At 35.8% G+C, this 27,821-nt stretch overlaps 1 protein-coding gene across 1 annotated transcript in view; it reads left to right on the top strand.

The window, feature by feature from the left end:
• Positions 1 to 25,030, top strand: part of LOC113232383 (facilitated trehalose transporter Tret1-like) — a 42,689-nt gene extending 17,659 nt beyond the window's left edge. Inside the window, exons 2-10 of the mRNA XM_026467081.1 lie at positions 14,432 to 14,587; positions 16,572 to 16,774; positions 19,827 to 20,013; positions 20,445 to 20,566; positions 21,774 to 21,950; positions 22,036 to 22,128; positions 22,292 to 22,518; positions 23,370 to 23,522; positions 24,337 to 25,030. Of these exons, the coding sequence (XP_026322866.1) occupies positions 14,432 to 14,587; positions 16,572 to 16,774; positions 19,827 to 20,013; positions 20,445 to 20,566; positions 21,774 to 21,950; positions 22,036 to 22,128; positions 22,292 to 22,518; positions 23,370 to 23,522; positions 24,337 to 24,364 (1,346 nt within the window). The 3' untranslated portion in view covers positions 24,365 to 25,030. The remainder of the gene's footprint in view (positions 1 to 14,431; positions 14,588 to 16,571; positions 16,775 to 19,826; positions 20,014 to 20,444; positions 20,567 to 21,773; positions 21,951 to 22,035; positions 22,129 to 22,291; positions 22,519 to 23,369; positions 23,523 to 24,336) is intronic.
• Positions 25,031 to 27,821: the final 2,791 nt, after the last annotated feature.

Below are 27,821 nucleotides of genomic sequence, written 5' to 3'. Positions count from 1 at the left end.
CTAGCTGGAAAGTGGACTATGTCTTTATATGCTATTTCTGAATATTTTTATGGTTTTTTTTTATAATATCAAGTGACAGAACCAACAAGTCGTGCGCCTGATGGTAAGCTACACGCCTATCCATGACAGTCGCAGTGTCACTCAGTGCTTTAAATCGCAAATATCTGAGTGGCACAAGTTGACAAGCCCCATGTGCCTATAATTTCATCAGCACCATTACCTTTCAAAACCGGAACACAGTAATGCTCACATTACTCCTTGGCGTTAGGAATAGGTAAGGTGACAGTACTTCCCTGGACGAACCGTTTCACAAGGAGCTCTACTGCTACTAAAGCATATTATATTATATACTACGAGTACAACGGGAGAGGCGGCGACGAGCGCGGCTGAATTTTTTTTTTTCTTAAAATTTTAAATTATAAAATAACTTCCAGTGTTTGAGAAAACGATACCCTGACCTGCACAACGATGGCGACACAACATAAATAATAAGACATAAAGACACAATTGAGCCAAGCCAGCCTGAACGAACTGCTTTTGTAATCGTAAAAAAGCCAATTTAAGGTTGGCCCCCGACGGCAGAAATACCGTTGTAAATCGTCTATTAAAAAACCTAATTAATGATCGGATAATAAGTAATATTATTATGATTTCGAAATTTAATATTATCATGAATTAAATTAACAAATAGCCTAAAGAAAGTTTATCGACGTGCCAATTTATTAATCATACTATTGAGAACATACATACGATTAATATAAGTAGTATTCAATAATCAATTAATAACTAAACAATCAGAATGCGCTAATGTGATTGGAAAAGGCGTCTATTCAAATTAAAAACTAAATTTCTCTAGAGGTCAAAACAGTTTTTGGAACTGGCGTGCCTCTACCATGTGTTTACAGAGACAGTTGTCCAAAATGTAAAAAATATTTTTACACAAAATGTTACTTCTTTTTGTGGCCGCTAGAGACACTGTACAAATTACCGTACTGTCACTGCCAACTCATAGTAAATCTTAGACTATGGAAACTTTTTTCCATCCTCTAACCAGTGCATCTACTGGTTTGCCTGTTAACGTCACTATCCCGTTTATTATTATTACTTGTCCGTTTTAGTGTTTGTGCATTGATTAACATTTAAAAAGATGAGTGCATAAAACATTCCTTATTGTACATAAGAATTTGCATGACGACACAGAACGAAAATATAAGTATAGTGAGGTGGGTTAGAGGAACATCCTTTATTTAGACTCAAATGTTTTGAGCTTTAGGAAGAATAGATAAAGTCTTATAAGAATTGTCAAGTAAACTAGACTATACTATACTGTACAATTTTTAACAATCATTACGTTAAATTCATTTCTTACCTAAAGTACTTGCCGAAAACGAGCAATAAGAAAAGTATTGACATCTCTTTAACATAGTTTAAACTAATTTGTTTGTCTGTTTTTGAGTAATAAGTAATTCTGAGTAAATACACTACGTACAAAAAATGGTGAAGTTTAAAATCTGGCTCATCATCATTTTGCATTATTGTTATAATAATGCAAAATGAGCTGTTTATTTGTCGAAAATAATATTTCTGTAGAAATATAATGTACGCATATGTGGATAGAACATTGTGTAAAGCAATTACCATGACAACACGAGAATTAGGTACATAAGAATTATCTACAATAATTTGCACGTGGGAAATTGTCATAAAATTGTTTTATTGTAACTTATAGAGATACCACTGTATGATTTACAACTCTGATTTACTTATAATCAAAACGTTATTTACTACACCCAAAAGGTCAATAACATATTCCGGCGCGGTTGCCGTATTTAAAAGAACCACAGTAAACAAGGCTAAACATAATAAACGTTCCCTCCATGTGTATTTTTTTTCAATCTAATGTCCAAATTATAATAACGTTCCCTCCGTTTTTTTAAACCTACAAAAAAAATTGGCGCGACTTTTCGTAGTAAATTTTTTCACCCTTTGGAACAGGCATAATGCAGTCATTAATAGTTAGGGCAATCTTACATTGTAATTTTTCTTCAATACTTTAATTTTCTGACATTTTTCGCGGGAAATTGTTGTATCTTTACGGTGAACATTTTGAAAAGACAGACAGGCTAAGGCGCATAAGCCACACTGCCAGATTTTAATTTTTCTTAAATAAACTTCTAAAGTCTTCCAAACGCAGACATTTTTATTTCAGTGATAGGAATGCTGTATTATGTAAAGCATCTAAAGTATGAAAAAATGGTGTCTGCTAATCCTAATCTCAAGTGATATTACAATAGTCATGTCCTAGTTTTATATCTTAAGATAGAAGCGTGCAAGTGATGTTTGTGAATTGTTTTTGAAAACATTCGTGAAAAAATTAAACTTTTCCTTTTGCCAGTGTCTAAAATGTATTACGGCCTTAACGTAAAAAACATGCGATTTGCTTTTTTCATTAGCGCTTAGGTACATGTTTTATTAAAAAAATTTGTAAGTAAAGTAAACATTTGTAAATTGGTAAGATCTGTATTCAACAAAATATTCTCTAATATAGAATGCTACATGAAGTTTTATCTCTGACTTTACCAATCAATCACACAGAAACGGTAGGAAAGCTTAAGATGTCATGTAAACATACAAAAAAGTTTAGGCACAGTCGACTGACGGTAAAAATAAAAAAAAGTTGATTGACCTATTTGCGTTACCTACACCCGTTAATATTGTACAAAATTAAAAAATATATTTTTGTTGTTGTTGCTCTAGAACTTGTTTCGTCGACTACATAATATTATTTTTTTAGGTGATTCTTCATCACCATTTTGGATGTAATTCTTTATAATAATATATAAGTTATCACCTGTTTAGGCAGTCAACTTGTGCACTTAATCCGCCATTTCAAAAAGTGGTTAAAAATAAAATTAGCCATGCATATAGATATAGATACATGCGAGAAATATATATTTACTACTAAATATCACAATAACAGTTCCACTACGTACCTATTACTGTTGAACTCTACTTAATTCAGTATAAAAAGCCACGTGGTCGCAAGGTGAAGTTCAATGTCACCCAATCGTAAACACCACAGTGTGCTTTAGAACAATGTGCTGAGGTCGGTGTTTGAACTGCAACCTTACTTCACGTGTTGTTGGTAAGGTTAAGTACATTTGAATGTATTTTGCAAACTGTCACCAAGGTTCAGAATGTCTATATTAAACGTGGAGTGTCGTTTATACATCCCACAGCTAGATACAGGTCTCTTCTCTGGCGAGAGTTTAGACCATAGGTTCCCAAACTTATTTACTCACCGCCCAGTTAGGTAGAATAAAAAAAATTCAACGCCCACCACTACCTTAAAAAATAATTGAAAACACGTATTTTTTATATTAAGTTTTATATATATATATATATATATGTATATGTATATAACACCCAAACTCACGAGAGAAATAAATGTAGCACATTTATATACATATTCATTTATTTCTCTCGTGAGTTTGGGTGTAATTTGTGGTAGTTTATGTGTGTCCATGGCAACTGCGACGTAGGGTTTCCCTATTGCGGGGCTATGTTGAGTGTGTGCGTTGTTATTATTATTATTATATCTTGGACTTTCGCCTCTACCAAGGCCGAAAAAATTAATCTTCAATTTTTAAATGGGAGAGGCGGTGTTTCCCGGCAATGGCACAGTCGGCCGTGGTCAGGGACTCAGGTCTAAGAACCGGCGAACAATATGTGCCGTATCGAGCAGGACCGCCTTCTGCATCTGTGCTGGAAGTGACACGCCACAGAAATCCAACCGCCTGAAGCTGTTAGAAAGGCTGACTGGAATTAACCTATTTGCGGACAAAACAATTGGGATTATTTCAGTGGAGGCCACATCCCACATGTCGGTGATCTCGTGCGCCAGGTCGTGATACTTCCGGCGTTTCTCGGTTTCGGCTTTCACGAGACCCTCATCGTGCGGGATGGTAACGTCCACAAGAAATACTCTCATTATTATTATTATTATATATTCAGGTTTTCTTTTAATGCGGTGGCACAGCCTGGACAGCAACAACAGCCCTCCAATTGCTTCCGAGGCCCTTACCACTACAGGCGGTAAGGACCGCTCTGGGAAACTATGTGTTAGGCCAAAATCCGCCACTCAGGATCAATGCGAGTTGGTGACTTCACTAATTTCTCGAAAGTTATGAACTTTTTCAACACGATGGTTCCTCCACCGAAAAGCTCACGGTAAATTTCAAATTCGCATGTAAATTGCGAGCCCGAATTCGAACCAACGGCCCCTGCTTGAGAACCAGTAAGTCAAACCATTATTAGGCTACCACGGCTTTCAAACCAAACTTCGATCTTTGTATATGTATAGGTAGCTATGGCCAAAATTACTATTGATAAAATTGCCCATGTATTACGTTATTAAAAGGTTTACTGTTAGTTAGGTTTTCGCGATTTTTAGTAGGTACCTTGTACTTATTTTTAGTTACAGATCTAGATCGCGTATATTTGTTTTTTCAAACAAACCAACGTTTCCGGCCCTTTACAGGTCCCATAGTCACGACTGACTATTAATTGATTTGATACTTGATTATTAAGATACTTAAATGAACCCTAAAATTTGATTTTCTTGTATATTCGGCTATGTCCCATGAATACTACCTAGCTTATCTAGTTATAATAGGTCACTTCTATACTTGGGCCTCTGCAAAAAAGACAAAATTGTTAGAATAATAATAAGTTGCGAAGAAGGCAATCAGACAGTGTGGTGTTTGTTGGGGGTTAGCCTATTAAAACAACGTGTGTTGCTTCACGTACACATATATTGTCTATTGTCTATGGTACATTATGTCAATACACTACAGACAGCAAAGTAAAACACTTTATAAAACAGCTCTTATGCCAAAATTTAAAAAATATATCGCATAACGTAATGTATGTGTTCCAATCCGTAACAGGAGACACGCAGTAACTAGCACAACTTCTTTACATGTATACATTGTGTAGTTAATGGCTTGTGGAAATAACCATTTAAACTTAAGATGAGTAAACGTTAAGATTACGCTATGCTTTTTCTACATGTAGTAAATACCCTGGAGAATAATTTTTATGTTCATGTTGTTGTACCAGTGGTAACAATTACGAAGACATTAACTTTTTTAATCTGACGCGGTTTTAATGTTTCTGACGTAAAGCCTGTAGATTTTTAATACACCAGATGCTTTAGCCAGTGACGATTTTGTTTATTTATTTACTGTTTATTGGTTAACATTATCATGTTAGTATGTAATCACCCGTGCTGTAATCCAACTGCATGGCAATTACAAAATAGAAGTACGGACGCAGTACGCGACTGTAACGCAACTGCGAGCTGTTAGTGCAGTTTACCATATAAACGATTTATTCCGCTTTCATTTGAAATAAAAGGCAACAAAGATTATTTCAGTAGCAGTAGAGCTCAAGTCCAACGAAGTACTGCCACCTTACTTTCGGCCGCCTAGCGGTAAAGTGAGCATTACTACTTTCCGATTTTCAATGATGAGGTAGGGTGTTGGTGAAATTACAAGCATGTGGGACTTGTCAACTTATGTCTCAGGGTGACGGGCGCAATGGCAGTGCCCCTCAGATGTTTGTGATTAAAAGTTCTGAGTAGCACTGCAACTGTTATAGGCAGTTCGTCCCTTCAGTATCATAAAAGAACAAAATAAAATCATATATGTGGGGACAGTTTTGGCATTCACTAAGGCACAGAATAACTCAGCACTAAACCTCAATCTTTGTAAACACAATAGCATTTTGTACCTATTACGCAAACTGAATCAACTACGTAATCCATTACAATTTCATGCTACAAAAAAAATTTAAGAGAGAACCATTATGAATAGCCAAAGAATTTACTTATCCATCTACATACAATCAACCACAGTAAATTTCATTGATTTACTGCAAAATGTACTCTCACAAAATACGTCAGTTGGCATGCAGCCATCGTGCAGTCAGCATGTAGTCTTTGCAATTGCAAGCGAACTAATTTAGCACTTGGCAGTCGTAATATACTACTGCATTCTAGCTGTTATTTTACAATTATTATGCAGTCGATAGCTCATGTGACACACCCTTACTTAATAACATCCAATTTGGTTCTGCAACTTACATAATAAATAAACCCAATTATGTACAGCACTATAAATTAAATCTGAGATAGCAAAGCTTACATTTTCCATTATTTATTATAATGATTAAATATTATAATGTTAGCCAATACTGAAATATGTGCGAGTACGAAGCTATTCCAGTCCCACGGAAGTTGACAATTGCATTGTTAACTATTTCAATTTGACAATATGGTTTCGTCGCTACTATAACTAAAAAAAATTCGAGCGAAACACACAACTTTTCACCTCACTATAGCGAGGAAAATGGTAGACGAAAGAACAACAGTAGAACTATAACAAATCAGTTTTTCATCACCGTTAGACGCAGACTCGCTCATGTGTTGTTGCTTTTCAATTTATTACAGTACAATTCAATCCAAAGTATTGACATTGAAGTGATTAAAATGATAATTTGAAAAAAATAAGTTTAGGTTTCTAAATTTACACCACATACGTTTTCTTCTTCTTTGTATTATCTGATTAACGAAATTATTTTAGTTCTTCGACAAATTAAAATATTCCAATAAAACAAAATTAGTGTTGTCGTTGTCAATTTAATGGCAATAATAATAAGAATAAATTATACCAACGAATTAATATTATATAATATAAATACTTAATGTACTTATGACGAATCGCGTTTCGGAACGCGTCACTATTTTTTTCAGTCCAAAGAAAAAGTTTATCTTCATTATTTGCATCTTAATCTTATCTAAATCTTACATTTTTGTTTTTACTTGTACTTATAATTTTGTGTGATTATTGAAATTATTTTAGATCTTCGACGATAAAAATAATCGAATAAAAATAAAATATACCAACTGATCTAAATTACTTATATATAATACGAGAAATCACGTAGTTGAACGTGTTATTATGATTTTTTTTTTCATCGAAGGAAAAGTTAGGTGCACCATAGTCCATCGTCAGGTTCGAATTTCAAATACATATATTTACATATACATATATTTATCCAGATCATTAGTAGATCAAGTAATATAGATGGAACAATTAATATATCAGACATTCAAAAAAATCATTTATTTAAAAAGTACAATAGATCAATTATTTCTTTGAGGATCAAATAATATTACCGGTAAAATATTATATTAACCGTCAAATGTGGTTCATTCATATTGATAAATAGGAACATTCATTGAGATAAAAACACGTTTCCTGACACAGCGACAACTTTATGATAATCGGTCAATTGAACACTTACCCGCTTGCTGGTTTCCTGCCTCGACGGCAATTGTCTGCTACGTCTGATTACCATTGTGAGAGAGATTGAGATTACTGAAAACGTGAGTTGTTTCTAGGTTATTTCTGACACTGTAGAAACTGTCTACGATCAACCCATTAATTATAATAGTAATAATAACGCAACACAGTCAGCCTCGCACTAGGGAAACCCTGTGTCGAGTGAATAAGGACACACACGTAGACAACCACAAATTACACCCATACTCACGAGAGAAATAAATGTAGGCCATACACATGTTTCTCGCGGTCTGGGAATCGAACCCAGGACCTCTGCGTGGTAGTCCACCATGGTAACTTTTCGGCCATTAAATGAAACTTACTTCAGACATACGTTTTGAAAACGTAGTGCAATAAAGTAATTTTTATTAAAAAAAAGGCAAAACAAGACAAAAGAACTGACTTCAAACTTTGCTTATATCTACATGCAAACTGAAACTAAAAAGTTAACAATCAGATCATCCCCTAGTTTGTCGCCCTTAAAGGTGCAATATTTTCTTTAAATTTAAATAAAACCAATACTAAGGTACCCTCTTTCCAACAAAAAAAGAATCATCAAAATCTGTCCACAGAGGCCGGAGTAATCGCGTAACAAACACACAAAAAAAAATACATACGAATTGAGAACCTCTTTTTTGACGTAGGTTAATTAATAAACAGTGGCGCTGTGCCTTTTCGCCATTTCATGGGGTGGACCCCATTCGCGAATAATAATAATAACAATTCTAACAGTTTTAGGCGGTTGGATTTCTGTGGCGTGTCGCTTCCAGCACAAACGCAGAAGGCGGTCCCGCTCGATACGGCACGTATTGTTCGCCAGTTCTTAGACCTGACTCCCTGACCCCGGCCGACTGTGCCATTGCCGGGAAATACCGCCTCGCCCATTTAAAAATTCAAAATTAATCTTTTAAGCCTTGGGAGAGGCGAGAGTCTAAAATAGATATAATAATAACGCACACACTCAACATAGCCCCGCGCTAGGGAAACCATAGATATAGGAAGCCATGGACAGACATATAGACCACCATAGACAGACATATAACCACAAATTATTCCTCCCGGCCCGGGAATCGAACCTGGGACCTCTGCGTGGCAGTCCGGCATGGGAACCGTTCGGCCACGAAGGCAGTTATGGAGTTAGTAATGATATGAGTTCATTTTAGTTAGATATTACTATGATATTAATACATTGATTTAAACTCTTATAGACCCATTAAAGACCAGTTGATAAATAAATTTTAATATCAATTCTCGTTTTCACTGATCGTTTTCGAGAAGTACGACAACATTCTAATCAAGCTAAATTTTACGGCGCACGCATACCATCTTTCTATCATCCTCCATGTTTTCTTAAATTTACATCTAATGTTTCGACAATCCATTAAAATAATGAAAAAAATAATGATAATAATGAAGTAAAATGCGTCACTTTATTACTTGAGGCATGTCAATAATGTCTGTCGAAAAATAAATAATACGTTATCACTCTATTGTTCCCACCTGTATCTTTATTGCATTACATAATAATAAACATACTCTTATTATTTTATACATAATACAGTAACGTCTAGTTGTTATACGGAAATTTATATATACTTATGAATATATCTGAGGAAAAGGCAGATAGCTAAATTTCCTGATGTTATTTTGAGGTCATGTAATAAAATAACTTTTACCATGAGAACTCACTTCAAATTGCAGCATTGGAGTAGAATTCCATGCCTACATATTTGTTACCTGAACGTCGATGCAAACGCGCGATTGCATCGATGCAAACACGCGACTGCATGTCATTACATATCTCCCCTTTTTTCGTATATCTATGGCACCAATACAGTCGCTCATGTTGGATAATTATGTACGAAAAATCTGTATAGATTTATGCACATTCTCTTGTTTTGTTAATTGTAAATTTAAAATTGAAATTAATGAATACATTAGTTCATAAATTTCTATAGGCTTAGGGTTATGCGCATTTGTTCATGTGAAGCACTGATATTATCAAAAATAAACCATTGTACCACGTCGTATGGCTCCGTCTTTTGTCTAAGACACATAAACTACTACAGCGTGTCCAAAACGCGTGTGCTTGATTTTCTTTTCCATACCTCCACGTACTCACGTTACTCCTTATCTCAATGATGCAAACATACTGAAGATTGGAGCTCGTCAGAACCTCCTGTATGCTGGGCTGTTATTTGATATGGTCAAAACTAGGACTCCTAAATACCTGTATTACAAACTGACGTGGTTATCCAATGTTAACGTACGCTACAGGTAGAGATCTGCCCGGTCATGGTACCGCAACATAGAACTGTAGCATTTAGGGGTACTTTCAAATATTTGGCTTCAAAATGCTGGAATAATATTCCGCCACCTATACGTGACGAGTCACGCAACACCTACTCTCGTTACAAAAATCTATCTAATTTGTTGAAATTTTAATATTAATATTAGTTTTCACATCCCCGTGCACTCTTCTTCGTAACCTTTCTAAATATACATTTTTTACTTATTTTAGATTTATTACACCAAAACATAATCACAATCATTATTTTCACTTACAATTACACTTATACATATGTATATTCAAATCCACACATGCTCTTACATATTGAATAGGTTACTTTAGATGCACTATTCGCAGTTTGTGACATTTATTATTTTAATGAACAATTTCCTAGAACTCCTAGTCGTTTGTTAGATCTTTCATTACAAATTACTTCTAGATTTAGTACCTCTCGTTGATTCTGACTAAAAACCATCTCCTTAGGGAACTTAGGCATATGCTGAGTCAGCGCCATTTCACTGCTATGACAAAATTGTTTTATTTTTCCTGTTGTGTCATACTAGTGAATAAAGTGTTTATCTATCTATTATATATCTAAAATTAGTAGCACCGCGTTTATATCGCGTTTGCGTCGCTGCTTAAGGTTGCGCGCGTGTGTAAACGTAGACGATTAGCGACTGCATCGCTTTTCTATCGCTGTAAAGTCACCGTGTGTAACCGCTCTTATACTGCTCTGTTACATATTAACTCCGTGGATATTCAATATTCTTTTCACATAAAATAAAAGTGGTTTACAACTGCATAATTTAAAACTAATGTGTTTGTACGCAAACATCCATTAACCGGGTCAGAAATGAGCCATGATCTTTACCTACTTCTTTGGCGATACTATGTCAACATACTGTTTGCAGAATATTGAGAATGTAATACCTAGTTAAAAGCTGATTTATGTTTGTTGTCTGCGTTAAAAACATAAACATAAAGGCACAAACCAGAAAGAATACAACTTAATCAATATTTTTTATTGAACTCATGTGACTTTAGTCATTGAACTAACGCTAACTAACAAACACGTGTAACTGTTAATCACACAAGGGCTCGGCTAAGTCAACTAGACGTGGGTGATATTGAGTTTTCCGTTTTCATATTTCAGTCTATACCTCCTCTAAGGTGTGGCTCAGGCCATAATCATAATAATTCAATTGAAACCATTTATTTTTATACCAATATAGTCAAAAGTATTATTTTTTTTAAAGACATATAATTATACAGAATTCCATAATGATTTATAATAATCAATAAAATAAATAAGAAATGCTTGCGCATCTTAAACAATATACGCACAAGAGAAACATACAGGCCGCTTTTTATAACTAAGAAAATTTTAACTCTTTCGTTTATTTACATTTTAAAAACTGTCATGTTTGTTAGACAACATTTACATCTTTTTTAATTTACTAGAAATGCACATCGAAATACACACCGGCTCCGGGATTAGAAATGTTTAGATAGAGAAAGACTGCTTTATAGATGTATATTAATTTATAATAAAATACCAGACTCACTTAAGAATGAACATGACAACATATTCAAAACCAAATTATAGTCTCTCTTGACAAATGGGTACTACTACAGTGTGAGAGACTTCATGGTTTTTCCTATAAGACGATTGAACTCTTCAACTCTTCCATAATGTAACAATACATTTCCCATATACGTGCCACATAAGAAGGCTCAAGGTCACTAAGCGGGCAATGGAGAGAACGATGCTCGGTATTTCCCTACGTGATAGAATCAGAAATGAGAAAATCCTTAGGAGATCTAAGGTAACCGATATCTATAGCTCGAAGAATTACTCAGCTGAAGTGGCAGTGGGCGGGCCACATAGCTAGGAGAATCGATGGACGTTGGGGCGGAAAGGTTCTTCAATGGCGACCGCACCGGACGACACTCAGTGGGTAGGCTCCCCCACCAGGTGGACCGACGATCTGATAAAGGTAGCCGGCACGATGGATGCGGGCGCTCGATGGATGGAGCAGGATGGATGGACGCGGATAATCGCGTATCATACACATATGACTGCCAAGCAGAGGTCCCAGGTTCGATTCCCGGGCCGGGAGAAATATTGTATGGCCTACAGTTATTTCTCTCGTGAGTTTGGGTGTAATTTGTGATTGTCTATGTGTGTGTCCATGGCACCCGCGACACAGGGCTTCCCTAGTGCAGGGCTATGTTGAGTGTGTGCGTTATTATTATTATTATTATATTAAGAAAAGACATTCGAATTGAATCCTCCTTAAAATGAAAAACAAAAAAAATTAAAAACTATCCCTAAGTACACTCTCATACAATATGGCATGATCGAGCAGCAAACTCTAGATTCTAACACTGTGACTGTATGACAGACTAGTTTTCGTAAACTTTCATGGGTTTTCACCACTAGGATGGAGCAGTTCACGGCTTTCTTATTCTTACAGATGTTGCCCTCTCTGTACTGGTGTCAATTTTCCTAAAATAACGTTTATAATTACTTCGCAGCCACTTTATTATGGAGGGAACGACATAATATTGACATAATCCACCTATCTCTTTTTAGATCTAGTATTCCTGTATCTGCATAATTTTTTATCCAGTAACAAAAGTAATCATAAAAATTTTGTTGATTCGGTAAATTTTATTTTATTAGATAAGATTAATACCGAACTTAATAGTAGGTATTATTTTATCTCCTTTATTTAGCAATGTAGTAGAGTTTCACGTGTAGTCGAGAGATGCGCTTTTTTATATCACTAACGTGAACCTAATTTTAATTAAAATTTGCTATCACTTAACTATTTACCTTCTGTAAATAAATGTTAACATTTGAATTACAAATTCGTAGTTTCTCCTGTGTGAAAGTTTCCATTCATTTAGGGACTTTGATCATGTCAGCCTAAACAGAAAAACGATGCATTAAAAACACTTAATAAAATCCAAACACTGACAAACAATGATTTTGGGTGTAATTTGTGGTTATTTATGTATATACACAACTACAAATGACACCAAAACTCATAAGAGTAATAAATGTAAGCCTTATAAATATTTTTCCTGGGCCCGAGAATCGAATCCGGGACCTCTGCGTGCCAAACCAGCTTGTTAACTATTCGGGAAATTTACCCGATACGGAAAAAAAATCATGAACAATTATAATAACAATTTTTTCATACAAATGTTCCATTACGATTTCAGTGAGTATCGATTACTTACTGCTGTATGTGGTATTTCGTATATTGTCGGAATAAGTGTTGAATATAATGAGTCTACTTACGCCTCTAATAAATACTACACCGTAATAAAAAAACGAAGCAACTACCAACTTATGAATTGCGGCATTTGCATTATTTTATTGGACATAAAGCCTGTACATTCAATGTTTTATTTCGTGTTCTAATTATCACATGAATATAAGCTTCCGTGCCATAAACTTCGTAAACTGAAAATGTTAAATTAAAACAAAGATTTGTTTATAGATTCTTAGGTACAAAAAGAAACAATTTTATTTACATAATAATACTTAGCGATAAATGTGAATTTAGATATTTCGTCTATTCATAGATTGGGAAATTTTAGACGCTCGCTGTACAGGTAATAGGGAAGTATGACCAGGATAAAATAAGCCAGTCGGTAGAGAACTATGGTTATTTATCGGTTAAAATGGAGCATATAGACATTCACAAAAACAACAACTTAAGTAAATACTCAAAACAGAAACTAATACAACATATGAGACGCGCGCACATAAAAACTATCTCGGACCAACGTTCTCGAATATTCATTGGCACGCGCAGGGGTCAGGGTTAGTAATCACCAGAAGTTGTTAAATTATTACCACAATTAGTCATGCAAAAGATCATATTGTGGCATAACAGCCCATGTACTCTCGTTCTTCGTCCGACATCAGACGGAAACACTTTTTTTTTACTGTCGAGTAAGTAATATTGAACCAATTAAAAGACGCATGATGCGATTGAAGCTTCATACTTACATTGTCTTTTAATTGTCGAGTATTACTTATTCACAGTAATTGTTTCGGATGGATATCTGACGATTGACGAGAGTAGACCCTTAGGGTCGATTGCGAGAAGCGCCATCTACTTTCAGAAAGACTAATCAATTATGTCACTCGGGTATGGGTGGTGGTCGTTATATCGAGCGCACTAGACGTGGTTAACACGCTATAATACAGTTCATCTTTATTTTCCTATTGTAAAACTTGACGTCGATTACATTAAAATTTGGTTATATGTATATAGCGCCCTATACGTTAGGCCATAGTTTCACAAAGTGGTCCATACCGCCCCCAATGGGCGCTGATGAGCCCTGGGGGAGTTGCAAGGGCCTCGGAAGCAATTATCTATACTACTAATATATATTTTTTCCCTTCTGATTTTTTTGTGTTAATGTAAAAATACATATTTTCAATTATTTTTTGTGGTAGTGGGCGTTAAATTTTTTTTATCTTACCTAAGGCCGATGAGCAAAAAGTTTGGGAACCTACGGGCTAGGCTATAGGTCCCTTTGGGCTTTCCTTTTCCTCTTTTAACATTTGTTACAATAAATCTTGTGGATCGAGTCTTCTGTATTCTCATTTCGCTAAGGGTAGCTAGATAAAACTATGGTCTTCTTTTCCTTAGAAACGTGTCCAGCTGTCCGTGACAAGGAGAAAAGTTAATAACCAGCACTATCCTTTCAGCGAACATCGCGATTGCCTCGACGGGTTATTCGATGGGCTGGACTTCCCCCATCAGCACCAAGCTCAACTCTACCGAGACATCGCCGTTGCCCGACATCATCACAGCTGATGAATCATCATGGATGGGTTCTTTGCTTACCGTGGGAGCTATATTTGGTAAGTCTAAAATCACTGGCCGACATGCTTTAATACACCTACGCACACGAAATTAATTTTAAGTTTGTTTATCTAAGTTGCATAATCAAATATACATATATTTCTTAGGTTAAATTTTTACACTTTTTTTTATCACTTTTTTTAACCTACTGCTCGTTCACTATGCTGACTTCCCTGAGAAACACGGACATGAAACTCTAGGGATTGCTCTTTTCAAATAAACTTAAATGTTATGGAATACATTTTGAATCATATTTATGTGGAATCTAGACTCATATTGTCTTTTCATACTCAAATGGATCTTATTGGCAAAAATATTCTTCTCAGGAGAATCTGCCTTACGAATGAGCAGTAGCTAGAGTTTAATCAAGTTCTTATCTTCGAAATAAAGACTAAACACTCGAGTTATTAGGTTTTCGCAATTGTTACAATGTCAGTCAAAGATGTGTGAAGTACTCAAACCGCATTTAGCTAGTTTGGTGGGTTAGGTCTGGGTGGACTATTGGTCGGCAATGGAACTTATAAAGTCGATGATGTCGTCTCTCTTACCTTTAGAGCGCTTTCCCTTTATGTCGTGGCGACAGATAGTCGTGCAGTTCAAAGTGTCGTGGCATGTATATTTAAATGAAGTTGTTCACATATAGTACAACACTATAAACTGTCGTTCACGACTTTTTTGAAGTTACGACGATAGACTGTCGTGACAATGGGAAGAGCTAGAACGACAATCGTCAGACGATAAATAAAACGTTACGTTAAAATGTGACAACAGATAATCGCAGCTTCTAACGATTTTGCCGTGCAAACATTTATCTATTATATGATATATGATGATAAATTATCGTCACGATCTAAACATGACGGAGCAATGATAAACGTCCACGACACAGTCACGGCAGATAGTGGTGATATGGGAACAGGCAAGACGCGACAGTCGTCTAACGACAAATAAAACGTTAGAACGACATAATAGGAACGCGCCCTTAGTTATATAGTAGATAATGCGTCTCAGGCATAAAGAAGAAGGCGATAACAAACACGGCCACGTATACTACACTGACATATGCACCAGTGCTACACGAAATGAATGAGCATCGGCTCATTCATTTACCTACTAAGAAATGTAACAGTGACTATGGCCACAGCTGACTGACATTGGACCAGTATTTAAAGGGCCCGAAACGTTGGTTTGTTTAAACATACAAATATACGCGAATTAGATCCAAAAAATAGTTTTATTTGCAACGTGTGGCAATCGCGAAAACCTAAGAACTCGAAAGATAACGATACCTTACGTTCTCAAACTCGTATCTTATGATACAATTCATTTTTTGCATTTCAATAACTTTGTGCTTTAAGATACGAGTTTGAGAAAGTAAGGCGACGATAATTAAATAGTTTAAAAATAAATCATTTCCAAGTTACGTTGGGTAGTTGGTAGGCAAACGGAGAGACATAATCAAAATGTGTTAAAACAAATTTGAATCGTCAATTAGTAGCACTAGAGCTCCTTGTGAAGGAGTTCGTAGTAAAGTACTGCGATATTTATTTTATAAGTGTCATGACGTTTTTATTATCATGATCTTTAAGTAGTAATAGAGATCCTTGTGAAAGAGTTCGTCCAGGGAAATACTGCCACCTTACCTATTTCTGCCGCCAAGCTGTAATGTGAGCATTACTGCCATACCGGACTGCCACGCAGAAGTTCTGAATTCGATTCCCGGGCCAGGGAGAAATATTTGTTGTGTACCTGTATTTCTCTCGTGAGTTTGGGTGTAATTTGTGGTTGTCTATATGTGTCCATGGCACCCGCGATACAGGGTTTCCCCTGTGCGGGGTTATGAGTGTGTGCGTGAGTTATTAATAAATTCAGAACTGTTATATTGAAGCTTTAAGACATCATTATCCTACTGTGCTTACCTATTAGGAGTCAATTCAATATATCTTCTTCTTCCATTCATCTGTAAAATGTAACGAATTTCAGGTCCATTCATTGGTGGTTTCCTGGCGGCGAGGATCGGTCGCAAATGGGGTTTAATGGCTTCATCAGTACCACTCTTCATAGGGTGGATCCTGATCGCGGCTGCAAAGTCCATCGGGATGATTTATGCGGGAAGAATTTTCTGGGGTATTAGTGTCGGCATGCTGTTTACTATTTCGCCTATGTACTGTGCTGAAATTGCTACGGTGGGTGACATTTTCCTTTTTTAATGAGTGATTTCTGATAATGACAATTATGCCCGACAAATGGACTGAACTGGTACATTTGAAAAATCTTTAAAACAAGGCGTCTGTTGCCACATGCTTCATTCACTAAGAGCCTTTTAACTGCCTCCGTGGCCGAACGGTTACCATGCCGGTTACCACGGACTGCCACGCAGAGGTCCCAGGTTCGATTCCCGGGCCGGGAGAAATATTTGTATGGCTTACATTTATTTCTCTCGTGAGTTTGGGTGTAATTAGTGGATGTTTATGTGTCCATGGCACCCGCGACACAGGATTTCCCTAGTGCGCCTGGCTATGTTGACCGTGTGCGTGTACGATATTATTACTATTATTAATCTAAGAGAATTCATTCAACCCATTCCAATGTGGCGGTGACGGTTATATTTTTTTAATACAGTTGCTCAAAACGTGGTATTTTTCGCACTACAAATCGTGCGGAATGTTGGATTTCTCGCACTAGTGCTTTTTACTTTTCCAGTTTTTTTTTTAATTTACTGTTGTTTTAAGTCTTAAACATAGAACTAAAGAAGTTGTACCTATATTTTATTACTTATATTTTATTTAATGTTTATGTGCTTTGTGACGTAGGTACATAAGTCATTCGTCATTAAAACTTATATTTATTTACAAATACTATATAATGAACGTATCGAGTGGAGGTCCACAGTCTCTGCCTACCCCTGAATGGGTGACAGGCGAGATTTTTATGTATATATTTATTTGTTCTATGTATTACAGATAAATTGTATCTCACTACCGTGCACGGGTTCCTAAAGAAGTTTAAACAAAAGTACCAGGACTTCATAATAAGAAAAGTGGTTACAGACCGATATTACAGAAAATAAACAAAAACAGACCCGTTAGAACTAGATTTCCATAGACTTTTAACTAATGGTTGCAGTGGTTGTATTTCACTATTTTAATTTACTAGCAGAAAATGAGTTTTGTTTAAATACTGTTTTATTTTACTTTCAATGTAGTTTTTTCGCAAATGTATTAAAAAACGTCGTTTGATACACGTGCGGATTTGTCATTTTCACTTGTCTCGAAAGCCTCGAGACTCGTGAATAATGACTAACTTTCCGCACTTATATCAAAAATAACTATTTTGATATCGCTCCCGTCTATTAAGCGCAGCTGTCACATCGAAACTAGGTAACTTAACTTAGCTCACGTAGTTTCATGCAAAGCTAAACTAACTTTAGTACACATTTTTTTATACCAAATGACAGGACGTACAAGTCGTGCGCCTGGTGTTAAGCGACACACCTGTCCGTAGCAGTTGCAGTGTCACTCAGAGCTGCGATTTAATCGCAAAGATCTGAGGGACATTGCCACTGCGCCTGTCACCCTGAGACATATGTTGACAAGTCCCATGTGCCTGTAATTTCACCAGCACCCTTACTCTTCAGAACCGAAACACTGCCTCATACTCAGATTACTGCTTGGCGACAGAAATATGTAAGATGGCAATACTTTCCTGGACGAAAAACATTATAATACTATTTTTCCGGATTTAATTCGCGTATAGGTGTTTGTTATTTCAAACAAACCAACGTTTCAAGCCGATAGCAAAACGTTGGTTTGTTTGAAAAAAAAAACAAATACACGCTATTTGAATTCGGAAAAATAGTTTAATTTCCTATGTGTAACAATCGTAAAAACCTAAGAACTGGACATTATGATACTCATAAAATAAATATTGCAATTCTTAAATCACCATTATAAAATTCTACTAGAACTATACGACAATGTGGTTACTATATTTTAAAGCGTCACCATTATTGGCTATCCCATTATGTTATTTCCAAGACTACACAATGGTGGTATGTGTGCTGGTCGTTGATGTGTATAAAATAACGATTGTCCACCATCGTATCTAATCCAGATCATTGTCTATTGTACCTAAAAAACGAGACCCTCACGCAGTTTAGATAACCTTATCTACTGCCACTCTGTACTATATTAGAATATAACTATACAATAGATTCCTTTGGGATCTTTAAATATCTTTAGGAATAACAACTCAACTGAACGAGCTTTGCTGGACGCAGACAAATAAAAAAGTCAAAACCGTCTTTGTTTAGGACCACCCTAATAAGATAACCTTTGCACGTTAAAAAAAGCTGATAAAACTTTACACTGTAACCACATTAACATAACAACGTAGACCTTTATATAATTTAGTGATTTGATTTCAAACTAATTCACATTATTAACTGTGTAGGTATATGATGGCCATTTTGACGTTTGTCCGCTCATCAAGTTTCGTGTTAATTCATAACTACGTTGAAGGAGCTAATTGCTGTACATAGTTGTCAATAGTAAAGTGTAGTAAAATTTATGGATGTATAATTTTACGACATATCTCGGTATTTGTTTTTCGAAATTCGAAATTTTTCAAAATGAAATCTAATACTATCGTCACTTATAAGATCGCTGTGACATTACTCCACTAGTTTGTTATAATTATTAATACAAAGATCGAACACTCAGAAAAAATTCCTTCGATCCGGCCGGATTCGGACCGACGTCTTTTAGCTTTCCGTGCCAGACGCTAGACCAACTAAGCCACGGCACGAACCAGCGGACCTCACGAATTTTTCTATGTGATTGCGTTGTGTCTTTGTATTTGATTTTTCAAAGACTTTTTAGTTGTAGCGCCATCTATGAGAAATCTATGAAAGATTTATCACCCAGTTAGTACCTTTACAGCTACCAGTACTGTACATCTATTTGCAAGTTTAGAAATAGTAGAAAGTGGGTGAAATCTAATAAATCGGATTTATCCCCTAATTTACCACCCTTAGAGTGGTTACACACGGCAGCTTTTGGCAGCAATGCAAACGCGATGCAGTAGCGATGCAGTCGCTAATCGTCAATCGCTAATCGTATATTATACTATTAGCAGAAACTTCAACTGTAATGAAAAATGAAATATTCTTCTCAAACTTAAACTATATGTTTGAATATTTGTCAAACAATAGGTAAATTAAATATATCTTTTTCACAGGATGACTCCCGAGGCGCTCTAGGCTCGTTTCTCCAGGCATTCATCACAGTCGGTTTCTTGCTTGTCTACGGCATCGGTCCATTCATTTCGTACAGCGCTGTTGCTTATGTCGGTGTGGTATTCGTGGCCGTGTTTGTTATCGCCTTCTTCTTCATGCCTGAGTCGCCTATCTACTATTTAACTAAAGGTAAGAAAGTTACTATAGGATTTAATATCATCGATGTTACACACAAAAGTTTTCACAAAAAAGACTTAATGGTTTTTAAGACATATTTTCAGACATATTATTCACTGTTTAAGACATCTCCTATGGTTTCGGATTTTCCCATACTGTCCCAGTTAAAAAAAACACCGAATAAGTCCCATTACCTACTGACCCATTCCACCCTAACCGAACCTAATTAGCTCAATGCTGATTGGGCACCTGACACATCTTGAGTGGTATTGTACTTTTTCCGTTTTGTGTCGATGGTTTCCTTCACACGGTAAAATTCTTTTCCATATGATTAAAATTTTTTGCTGTTCAAAAAGTTGCTCTTCTTCAATGTTATACCTTCATCTTGTGTTACGTCACATACCTTCAATTTTCCCTATTAACTCCTGGAATGTCATCTGCAGGCGACAGAGAAGCAGCAGCAGAATGCCTGATGACGATCAGAGGGAAATCGAGAACTGGCGTCGAAGCGGAGCTTACTAAGATGGCCATGGACGTACAGGCATCCATGGAAAAGACAGCTACGGTACGTATCTCTACTAACTACCACATAATACGAATATTTTATTATATATTTTGTATTTTAAATAAAAAACCATCGTGAGACTCAGACATATTAACGAAAATAACGTATCCGTTACCCACGTATTTAAGTCGAATTTTTTCTTTTGCTCGACATGTTTCGAACTAATTCGTACTCCTTAATCATGAAATTCCGCGGCGGTGACTCGACGGAAAATGATTTGACAGTTTCCGTCAAGTCGAATTTTTTTTTTTGCTCGACATGTTTCGAACCAATTCGTGGTCCTTAATTATGAGATTCCGCGGCGGTAACTCGACGGAAACTGTCAAATCAGTTTTCAAAATTCGACTTAAATACGTGAGTTATCCGATGTTTTGTGTTGCTGGATATCTGGATATAAGGTCCAACCTAGTTTAGGCACCAGTCTTCCACCTCACAATTTAACTGTACGATGTTCATTAGTTTAATTACCCTGTGAAATATATTGTTAAGGTGGAAAAGAACAATAAATACTTTTTATTAGTGAAAACGCCCGGAGAGACTTTAAATCGTTTTGTATGCGTCACACATCTGAGATGAATTGGGTATGATGTCAAACCTTTGCATTTTCCTTCACGGAAAGAACAGAACAAACCTTAAAGGATGGAAAAAAACAGAACAGTATTCTTTTCATACAAGTTTATTACTACTTTTTTCTGTCACATCGTTGGTTGTCCTCATTATGTCCTAACACACTAAGTTCATATTGTGTTAATACCGCCAAGACGCGCTAGAGTTTAGCGGAAGACCAAGAAAAAGATGAGTGAATTATGGGAAAAATAGGTATATTGTATGTGAAGATAGCAAAAAAACAACGAGGTAGTAGGTGATAATGGTCAGTTTACGGAAAACATTGGCCACCTCAAATAATGAGGTATGGGCATGAGGATGAGGGTGGCCATAATCCAGTACCAATTACCAAGACATCGTATTACCTCGTAGTTTTTTTAATACCAAGTAACATGTGCCAATCAGAATCACAAAGATCTGAAGGGCACTGCCGTTGCACCCGTCACCCTGAGACCAGTCGCCATATGTTGACAAGTGTCATGTGCTTATAATTTCACCACAACTTATAGTAAGAAGTATCAAAGTTAAGAAACTTAGTTCTCCTGCTTTTTTCGACGCGCTAAGTATTTTGAAACTGCTAAAATCAATCATCATTGTCCAGATTGCAGACGTGTTCCGAGGCGGCAATTTTAAAGCGTTCTACATATCGTGCGCGCTGGTATTCTTCCAGCAATTCAGTGGTATCAACGCCGTGCTTTTCTACATGACTATTATCTTTGACGCTGCCGGCTCCGATTTGGATCCCGACATTGCTGTTATTATTATTGGTGCTGTGCAGGTAATTTTTTTGATGGATGAGAACGAGAGGTTCTCAAAACATATTTCGAAAAATTCTGAAGTGATTTGGTTTGTAATAATTTCAGTTAGGAGCATCCCTAGTGACACCGTTCGTCGTGGACAGGCTCGGAAGGAGGATTCTGCTGCTGATCTCTTCTTGCGGCACTGCTATTGGACTTGTTAGTACCACACTTTATCTTCGCCATCTAGTTTCCCATTATAACCTGAACTTAACTCCATAGGAAATGGAATGAAGCGGCAGCCCATTTGAACTTTTCTGAATGTTTGGTTATAATAGTTGTCGAAAAAACGAGTAAAATATCTGCTTATTGTATTTTTCAGGGTCTGCTTGGCATGTACTTCATATTAGACGAGACGGGCTCTCCCGCAGCAGATAGCCTGGGTTTCTTGCCTATCCTATCGCTCGTCCTGTTTATCTTGACCTATTGCTGGGGTCTGGGGCCTCTGCCATGGGCTGTCATGGGAGAATTGTTCCCGATTGAAGTGAAAGCTGTCGCTTCACCCATTGCTACAGCATTCTGTTGGGTTTTATCGTTTTTGGTGACGAGGTAAGGTTCACAATATATTTTTTATAGTCATCAAGGAAGCTATTTCATATTTTTATCGCTGCTTAACCGAATTAATTACGTTTAGTGCATTTTCAAATTTTATATCAGCAGTTTTCTTTTCTATCGTTTTCTTTATAAAAATGTAAATAAAATTCTCAACTAGCCGATGTTACTGGTCCATCTAGCCTGATGGACCGACAACATGAGAAAGACGATGGTGGTTTCGTGAGAAAAGCGAGGCCGCTATCTCTAGTACGAGTGGCGCAACTCGTTGAGACCAATGTTCAGGCAGAGAACAAAGTTCAGGAGTTGACAACAAGGAACAGATTAAAATGAATTTTATGGCGTGTCAACCCCATCTAGTACGCCCGAAGCGTACTCGCAAGCGTTCTACCCGATATCAGAACGACCACACTCGAGGAACTAGATTAGTCTTTAAATATAAATAAATAACGCACACACTCAACATAGCCCCGCACTAGGGAAACCCTGTGTCGCGGGTGCCATGGACATACACATAGACAACCACAAATTACACCCAAACTCACGAGAGAAATAATTGTAGGCCATACAACTATTTCTCCCGGCCCGGGAATCGAACCTGGGACCTCTGCGTGGCAGTCCGGCATGGTAACCGTTTGGCCACGGAGGCAGTTAAATTTTTGCGAATGTAGATAGCGCTTCTCGCCATCGATGGTTTTACCAAAATATCACTTTTTGTGACCACATAATTAATTTGTTCTATACGTTTGTCTTCACTACTAGAACGAGTTTCGATGTTTCTTTTCACCATATTGAAACATCACGTTAATTTATTATTGCCTTTGCTATTATTATGCTACCCCTTTCAGGTACTTCCAGCCGGTAGCTAAAGCGGTGGGAATGTCGGTAGCTTTCTGGATCTTCGGCGTGTGCTGCGTAGCCGCCTTTTTCTTTGTTCTGTTCATAGTGCCTGAAACTAAGGGCAAGAGCTTCGCTGAAATCCAGGAAATGCTTGCTGGGAAGTAAGTTGCAAATCTTCATAAAGAAAGTTGACTTTTAAGATAGTTTGCCACTCACGGGGCACAGTGGGCTCAAACTGGTAATTAGTAGACATAAGGATAATTTGTGGAGTACCGACCTGATTTTTTTTACATGATAAATAATGATATAGATGATAACTTTCATTCTTGTAATTTCTTGAAAAGTTGATGATTTTACGAGGCGCGGCAATATTTCTGTCTTTTTAAACCGACTTCAAAAAAGAGGAGGTTCTCAATTCGACTGTATTTTTTGCATGTATGCTACGCGATTTGTGAACCGCTTTTGATGATTCGTTTCCTGTTGGAAAAAAGGTACCTCAGTATTGGCCCCATTTAAATTTGAAGAAAATATTCCATCTTTAAGGGTGGCAAACTAGGGGTGAATTTGGTTTCGCGCTTTTTCCGGTACCCGATTACAACAAAACTTGGCAAATAGGCTAACCTATCACAAAGTCGAACAATTTTTTGTCGGAAATAAAGTTTGTTCGAATTTTCGTTACACCGAAAACCGAATTATAACAAAACGGATATTCATTCAGAATATGTTGAATATTTATCGCAAAGATACAATTAGGTTCGGTTAGATTAGGTTAAGTTAGGCTTAAAAGAAAAAACATTTTCCTCTCAAACTTACTTTCGAGGTTATGAAATTTCGACCAAACGTTATTTCTGGAAAATGTCATTTCGGACTACTGATAGGCGCGAAGTTACGTTAATTAGTCTCATTCCTCAGGTACATGGATTTCCCTAATTATTTTGTGGTTGACACATTATTATAATTGTTATTAATTTTCAGGTCATCATCCGAAAAGAACAAGGCATAATTAAGAAAACAAAATATTCCTACCTCTCCTACAGGGAACAAAACTATAATTTAACGTTATTCTTAAGATAAAATTAAGCCAATTTTGTAATAATAGATGTGAAAACTTAATCACAAGTATTATAACTTGTGCAAAAACTAAATAAGAAACAATATATTTATTGAAATATATGTTATACCTATACCTATAAACTTTAACGCTGTTCTTAAGATGCGATTAAGCTACTTTGGAATAATAGATATGTAAACTTATAACAAGTTTTTTAACTCGTGCTAAAACTAAATAAGTAACAATATATTTCTTGAAATATATGTTATATACCTATAAACTTTTATCTAACGTTATTCTTAGGATAAGATTAAGCCAATGTCGTACTAACAAATATGTAAACTTTATACCAAGTTTTTTAACTTGTGCAAAAACTAAATAAGTAACAATATATTTCTTGAAATATATGTTATATACCTATGAACTTTAAGCTAACGCTATTCTTAAGATAAGTTAAGCCAATTTTGTAAAAAAGTGGATGTGAAAACATAATAACAAGTTTTATAACTTATGCAAAAACTAAATGAGTAACAATATATTTTTTTAAATATACGCTATATATCATCGGTGTTTTCTAGAAAAGGCGTAAGAGACATTTCGCAGATTTTTCAGTGGAGCATGTTTTATTTTAAAACGGGACGCAAATATGTTTAAAACCTAAAACGTAGTCCTGTGAGAAAAAAAAATTATGAAATGTAGCTTACGCTCTTTCTACAAAACACTGACGATATACATAATGGGGAAATCCGAAATCCGTAGTTACTTAGTTCATCCATGAACAGCAACTACGGATTTCGTGCTTCGAGGGTATGGACTATATTCTTTAGTTTCGAATGTTTTTGTGATGTTCTTTTCAAAAATAATCAGTAACTTTTGACAAACGTCTGTCTGTCACAATTTTTCTTCCAATACAATTAAAGAACCCTTACCTTAAACTGAGTTCACCAGCACTAAAAAAATAAACAATTTAATTTTTTTTATGGACAACAGTAATTTTTTTTGTCAAATAGGTACCAAAATCGTTTTCACAAAAAAAAAATTAATTGTTCTTAAGACAGTTTCCCTGTATATCTTATAGTTTCTGATTTCCCTATACGGTTCCAATTAAAAAAACTGTATACCAATGTTTCAATTATAATATGTTTCGGTATAGAACAGATATTAATTTTTATACAGTAAGTTTATAGTTTAATAGGTTAGCAGTATTTTTACATACGACGAATTTATAAGATTTATATACATTAATTTGTAATTATTGCTTTGACGAATTTATAATTATTGTATTATTTTGTCACTATTGCTTTCACTGAAAGCTGATATTAATTATCATATTAAAATTGTTAGAAGAAATGGAAGTTGTAGAGATTGTTAGGTACATGATGATATCAATTGCCAATCAAATTCAGTAGCAAAGTACAAATGAAAAGATTACAGAATGAAAAGGATTACCACGATGATGTTGCGATATAATAAGATGTTATATTTTTGTACATAATAATAAAAATATAATCATAGATTTTAAGTTTCGCAGTCTTCCACCAAAAGATACCTTCTTGAAGCTATCAACTGCCACAGAAGTTATGCTTATGACCATAGAGCGTAAAACAACAGCTCCGAAATATTGGCAGACGAATAAAAAGTCATAACGTAGTATGTACCTTACAATTAATATAATGTTAACGTTTTTATTAAAAAAAAAAACTAATTTCGTTAATAAACATGTTATATTTTATTATTGTATTTTGTTATTTCCAAGATTTTCCATTGAATACATTTTTGAATATAATGAAATACTATAAAGTTTAGAGCCTCCGATACACACCCTTGTTCAGTAGGAGTATTATATAGATAGGACTACAATATTTCATTTGTGAAAACAATCAATTTTAGACGATTTGTTGAATCAATTTTCTTTAAAACCGCAACGAAATTAATCGATACTAAAATCGCTAGATCGTATATACTTGAATCGATCTTCGTAAAAATCGAATCGTAATATGCATCCCTACTTCGCATAACTCGCGCCGTGAAAGCGTGGAGGTGCAGTTGATTTTGCCGCGTAAATTTTTAGTGTATATCGAAAACGCGCCATCTCACGTAACGAGGCGAAATTGACGATTCCGTTCGGTTCCGCTCCACCGCAATGTAAATTGAGCCTTAGTCTTGTATTTACGCGCCGAACTGGAGACTTACCATAACCTTTCCAAAAACAATCCTATTTCAATGTAAGCTTAAAGTAAGCTTATTATAATGTTACTCAAATTCGTACAGTCAAGTGCACGTCAAGCTTGACACTTTGAACTTTGGATCGTTGTTATCGTAAGCGGCATAGAGTTGGATTTAAATCTTACGTGCTCTTGACACTGTACCTCTTAAACATTTTTTTCCATCCTCTAATTCCATCCTCTAAGCTCTAAGCCCTGTACCATGTACACAAACCTGTTAACCAAGTAGGTAATGTATTATTGCTTTATTTTTTCCATCCTGTAAGATTATTGATAAAGTGATTGAAAGAACGAATGATTTCCCAATATTGTCTATTCCTTAGTTAAAATAGGAAAGAAATAACGCAATATGAACTTTATAATGCCATCTCTTTCTTTTTTGATGTATCGAAACGTCTTAACGTAGTAATGTTTAAATACCTACTTAATGTTATTGACATGCAGAGAATTTTAAGTGTTAAAAAAAGAAAAGAATGTAATAATAAAATCTATTAAAATTACGTTGATTTCAAATATTTTTCCGCGTTCTCATGAAGAAAAATAAATAAAACAAACTGAGTCTTGATAGTCACATTGCGAATTCGGAATTATGCTCTGGCCACACGAAGGCGGCCGCGGAAGCGATCCGGGTGCAGGAATTTTTGTAATGTACGAGTTTATATGAAGCCTGTCACACTGAAACGCGCGACCGCCAGTCTAGTTGTAGTCAGTGTCGCCAAGGAGCATATAGATGTCGCTGTCACAATTTTACGAAATAAACATTTTTATTATTTCCTATGTACACACGCCAGTCGCAAGCACTTTGTGTAGAGTAATATATAATACAAATTTATTACATCAATATAATGAGGCGCCATAAGTTCGTGACCTAGTAGACACGGGTTCTCTAATTTTTTATTTGTATTGCCTAACTAACTATTATATTATTAACTAACCTTGGTGATCTCATTAAAAATAACTGACCAAAATATAACATTTTAAGTGCTTTTATTATATGTTTTAAATAAATCTTCAATATTATTCTAGTTCGTATTCATGAATTCTAATGAAAAATATAATATTGTATCCTTAGAATAATAACGCAAAGAAACCTAGTCCGCACACGCTAAGTGAGGCAAATTGAAGCGCGCCCAAAGGGCCTACACGAGCGGGCGGGCCTTCAGTGCTCAAGGTCAACTTGCACC

The sequence above is a fragment of the Hyposmocoma kahamanoa genome, unplaced genomic scaffold (genome assembly GCF_003589595.1).
Source record: "Hyposmocoma kahamanoa isolate Upper Pololo Valley unplaced genomic scaffold, ASM358959v1 76, whole genome shotgun sequence".
NCBI classification, from domain to species: domain Eukaryota; kingdom Metazoa; phylum Arthropoda; class Insecta; order Lepidoptera; family Cosmopterigidae; genus Hyposmocoma; species Hyposmocoma kahamanoa.
This window is presented reverse-complemented; position numbering and strand designations above follow the sequence as displayed.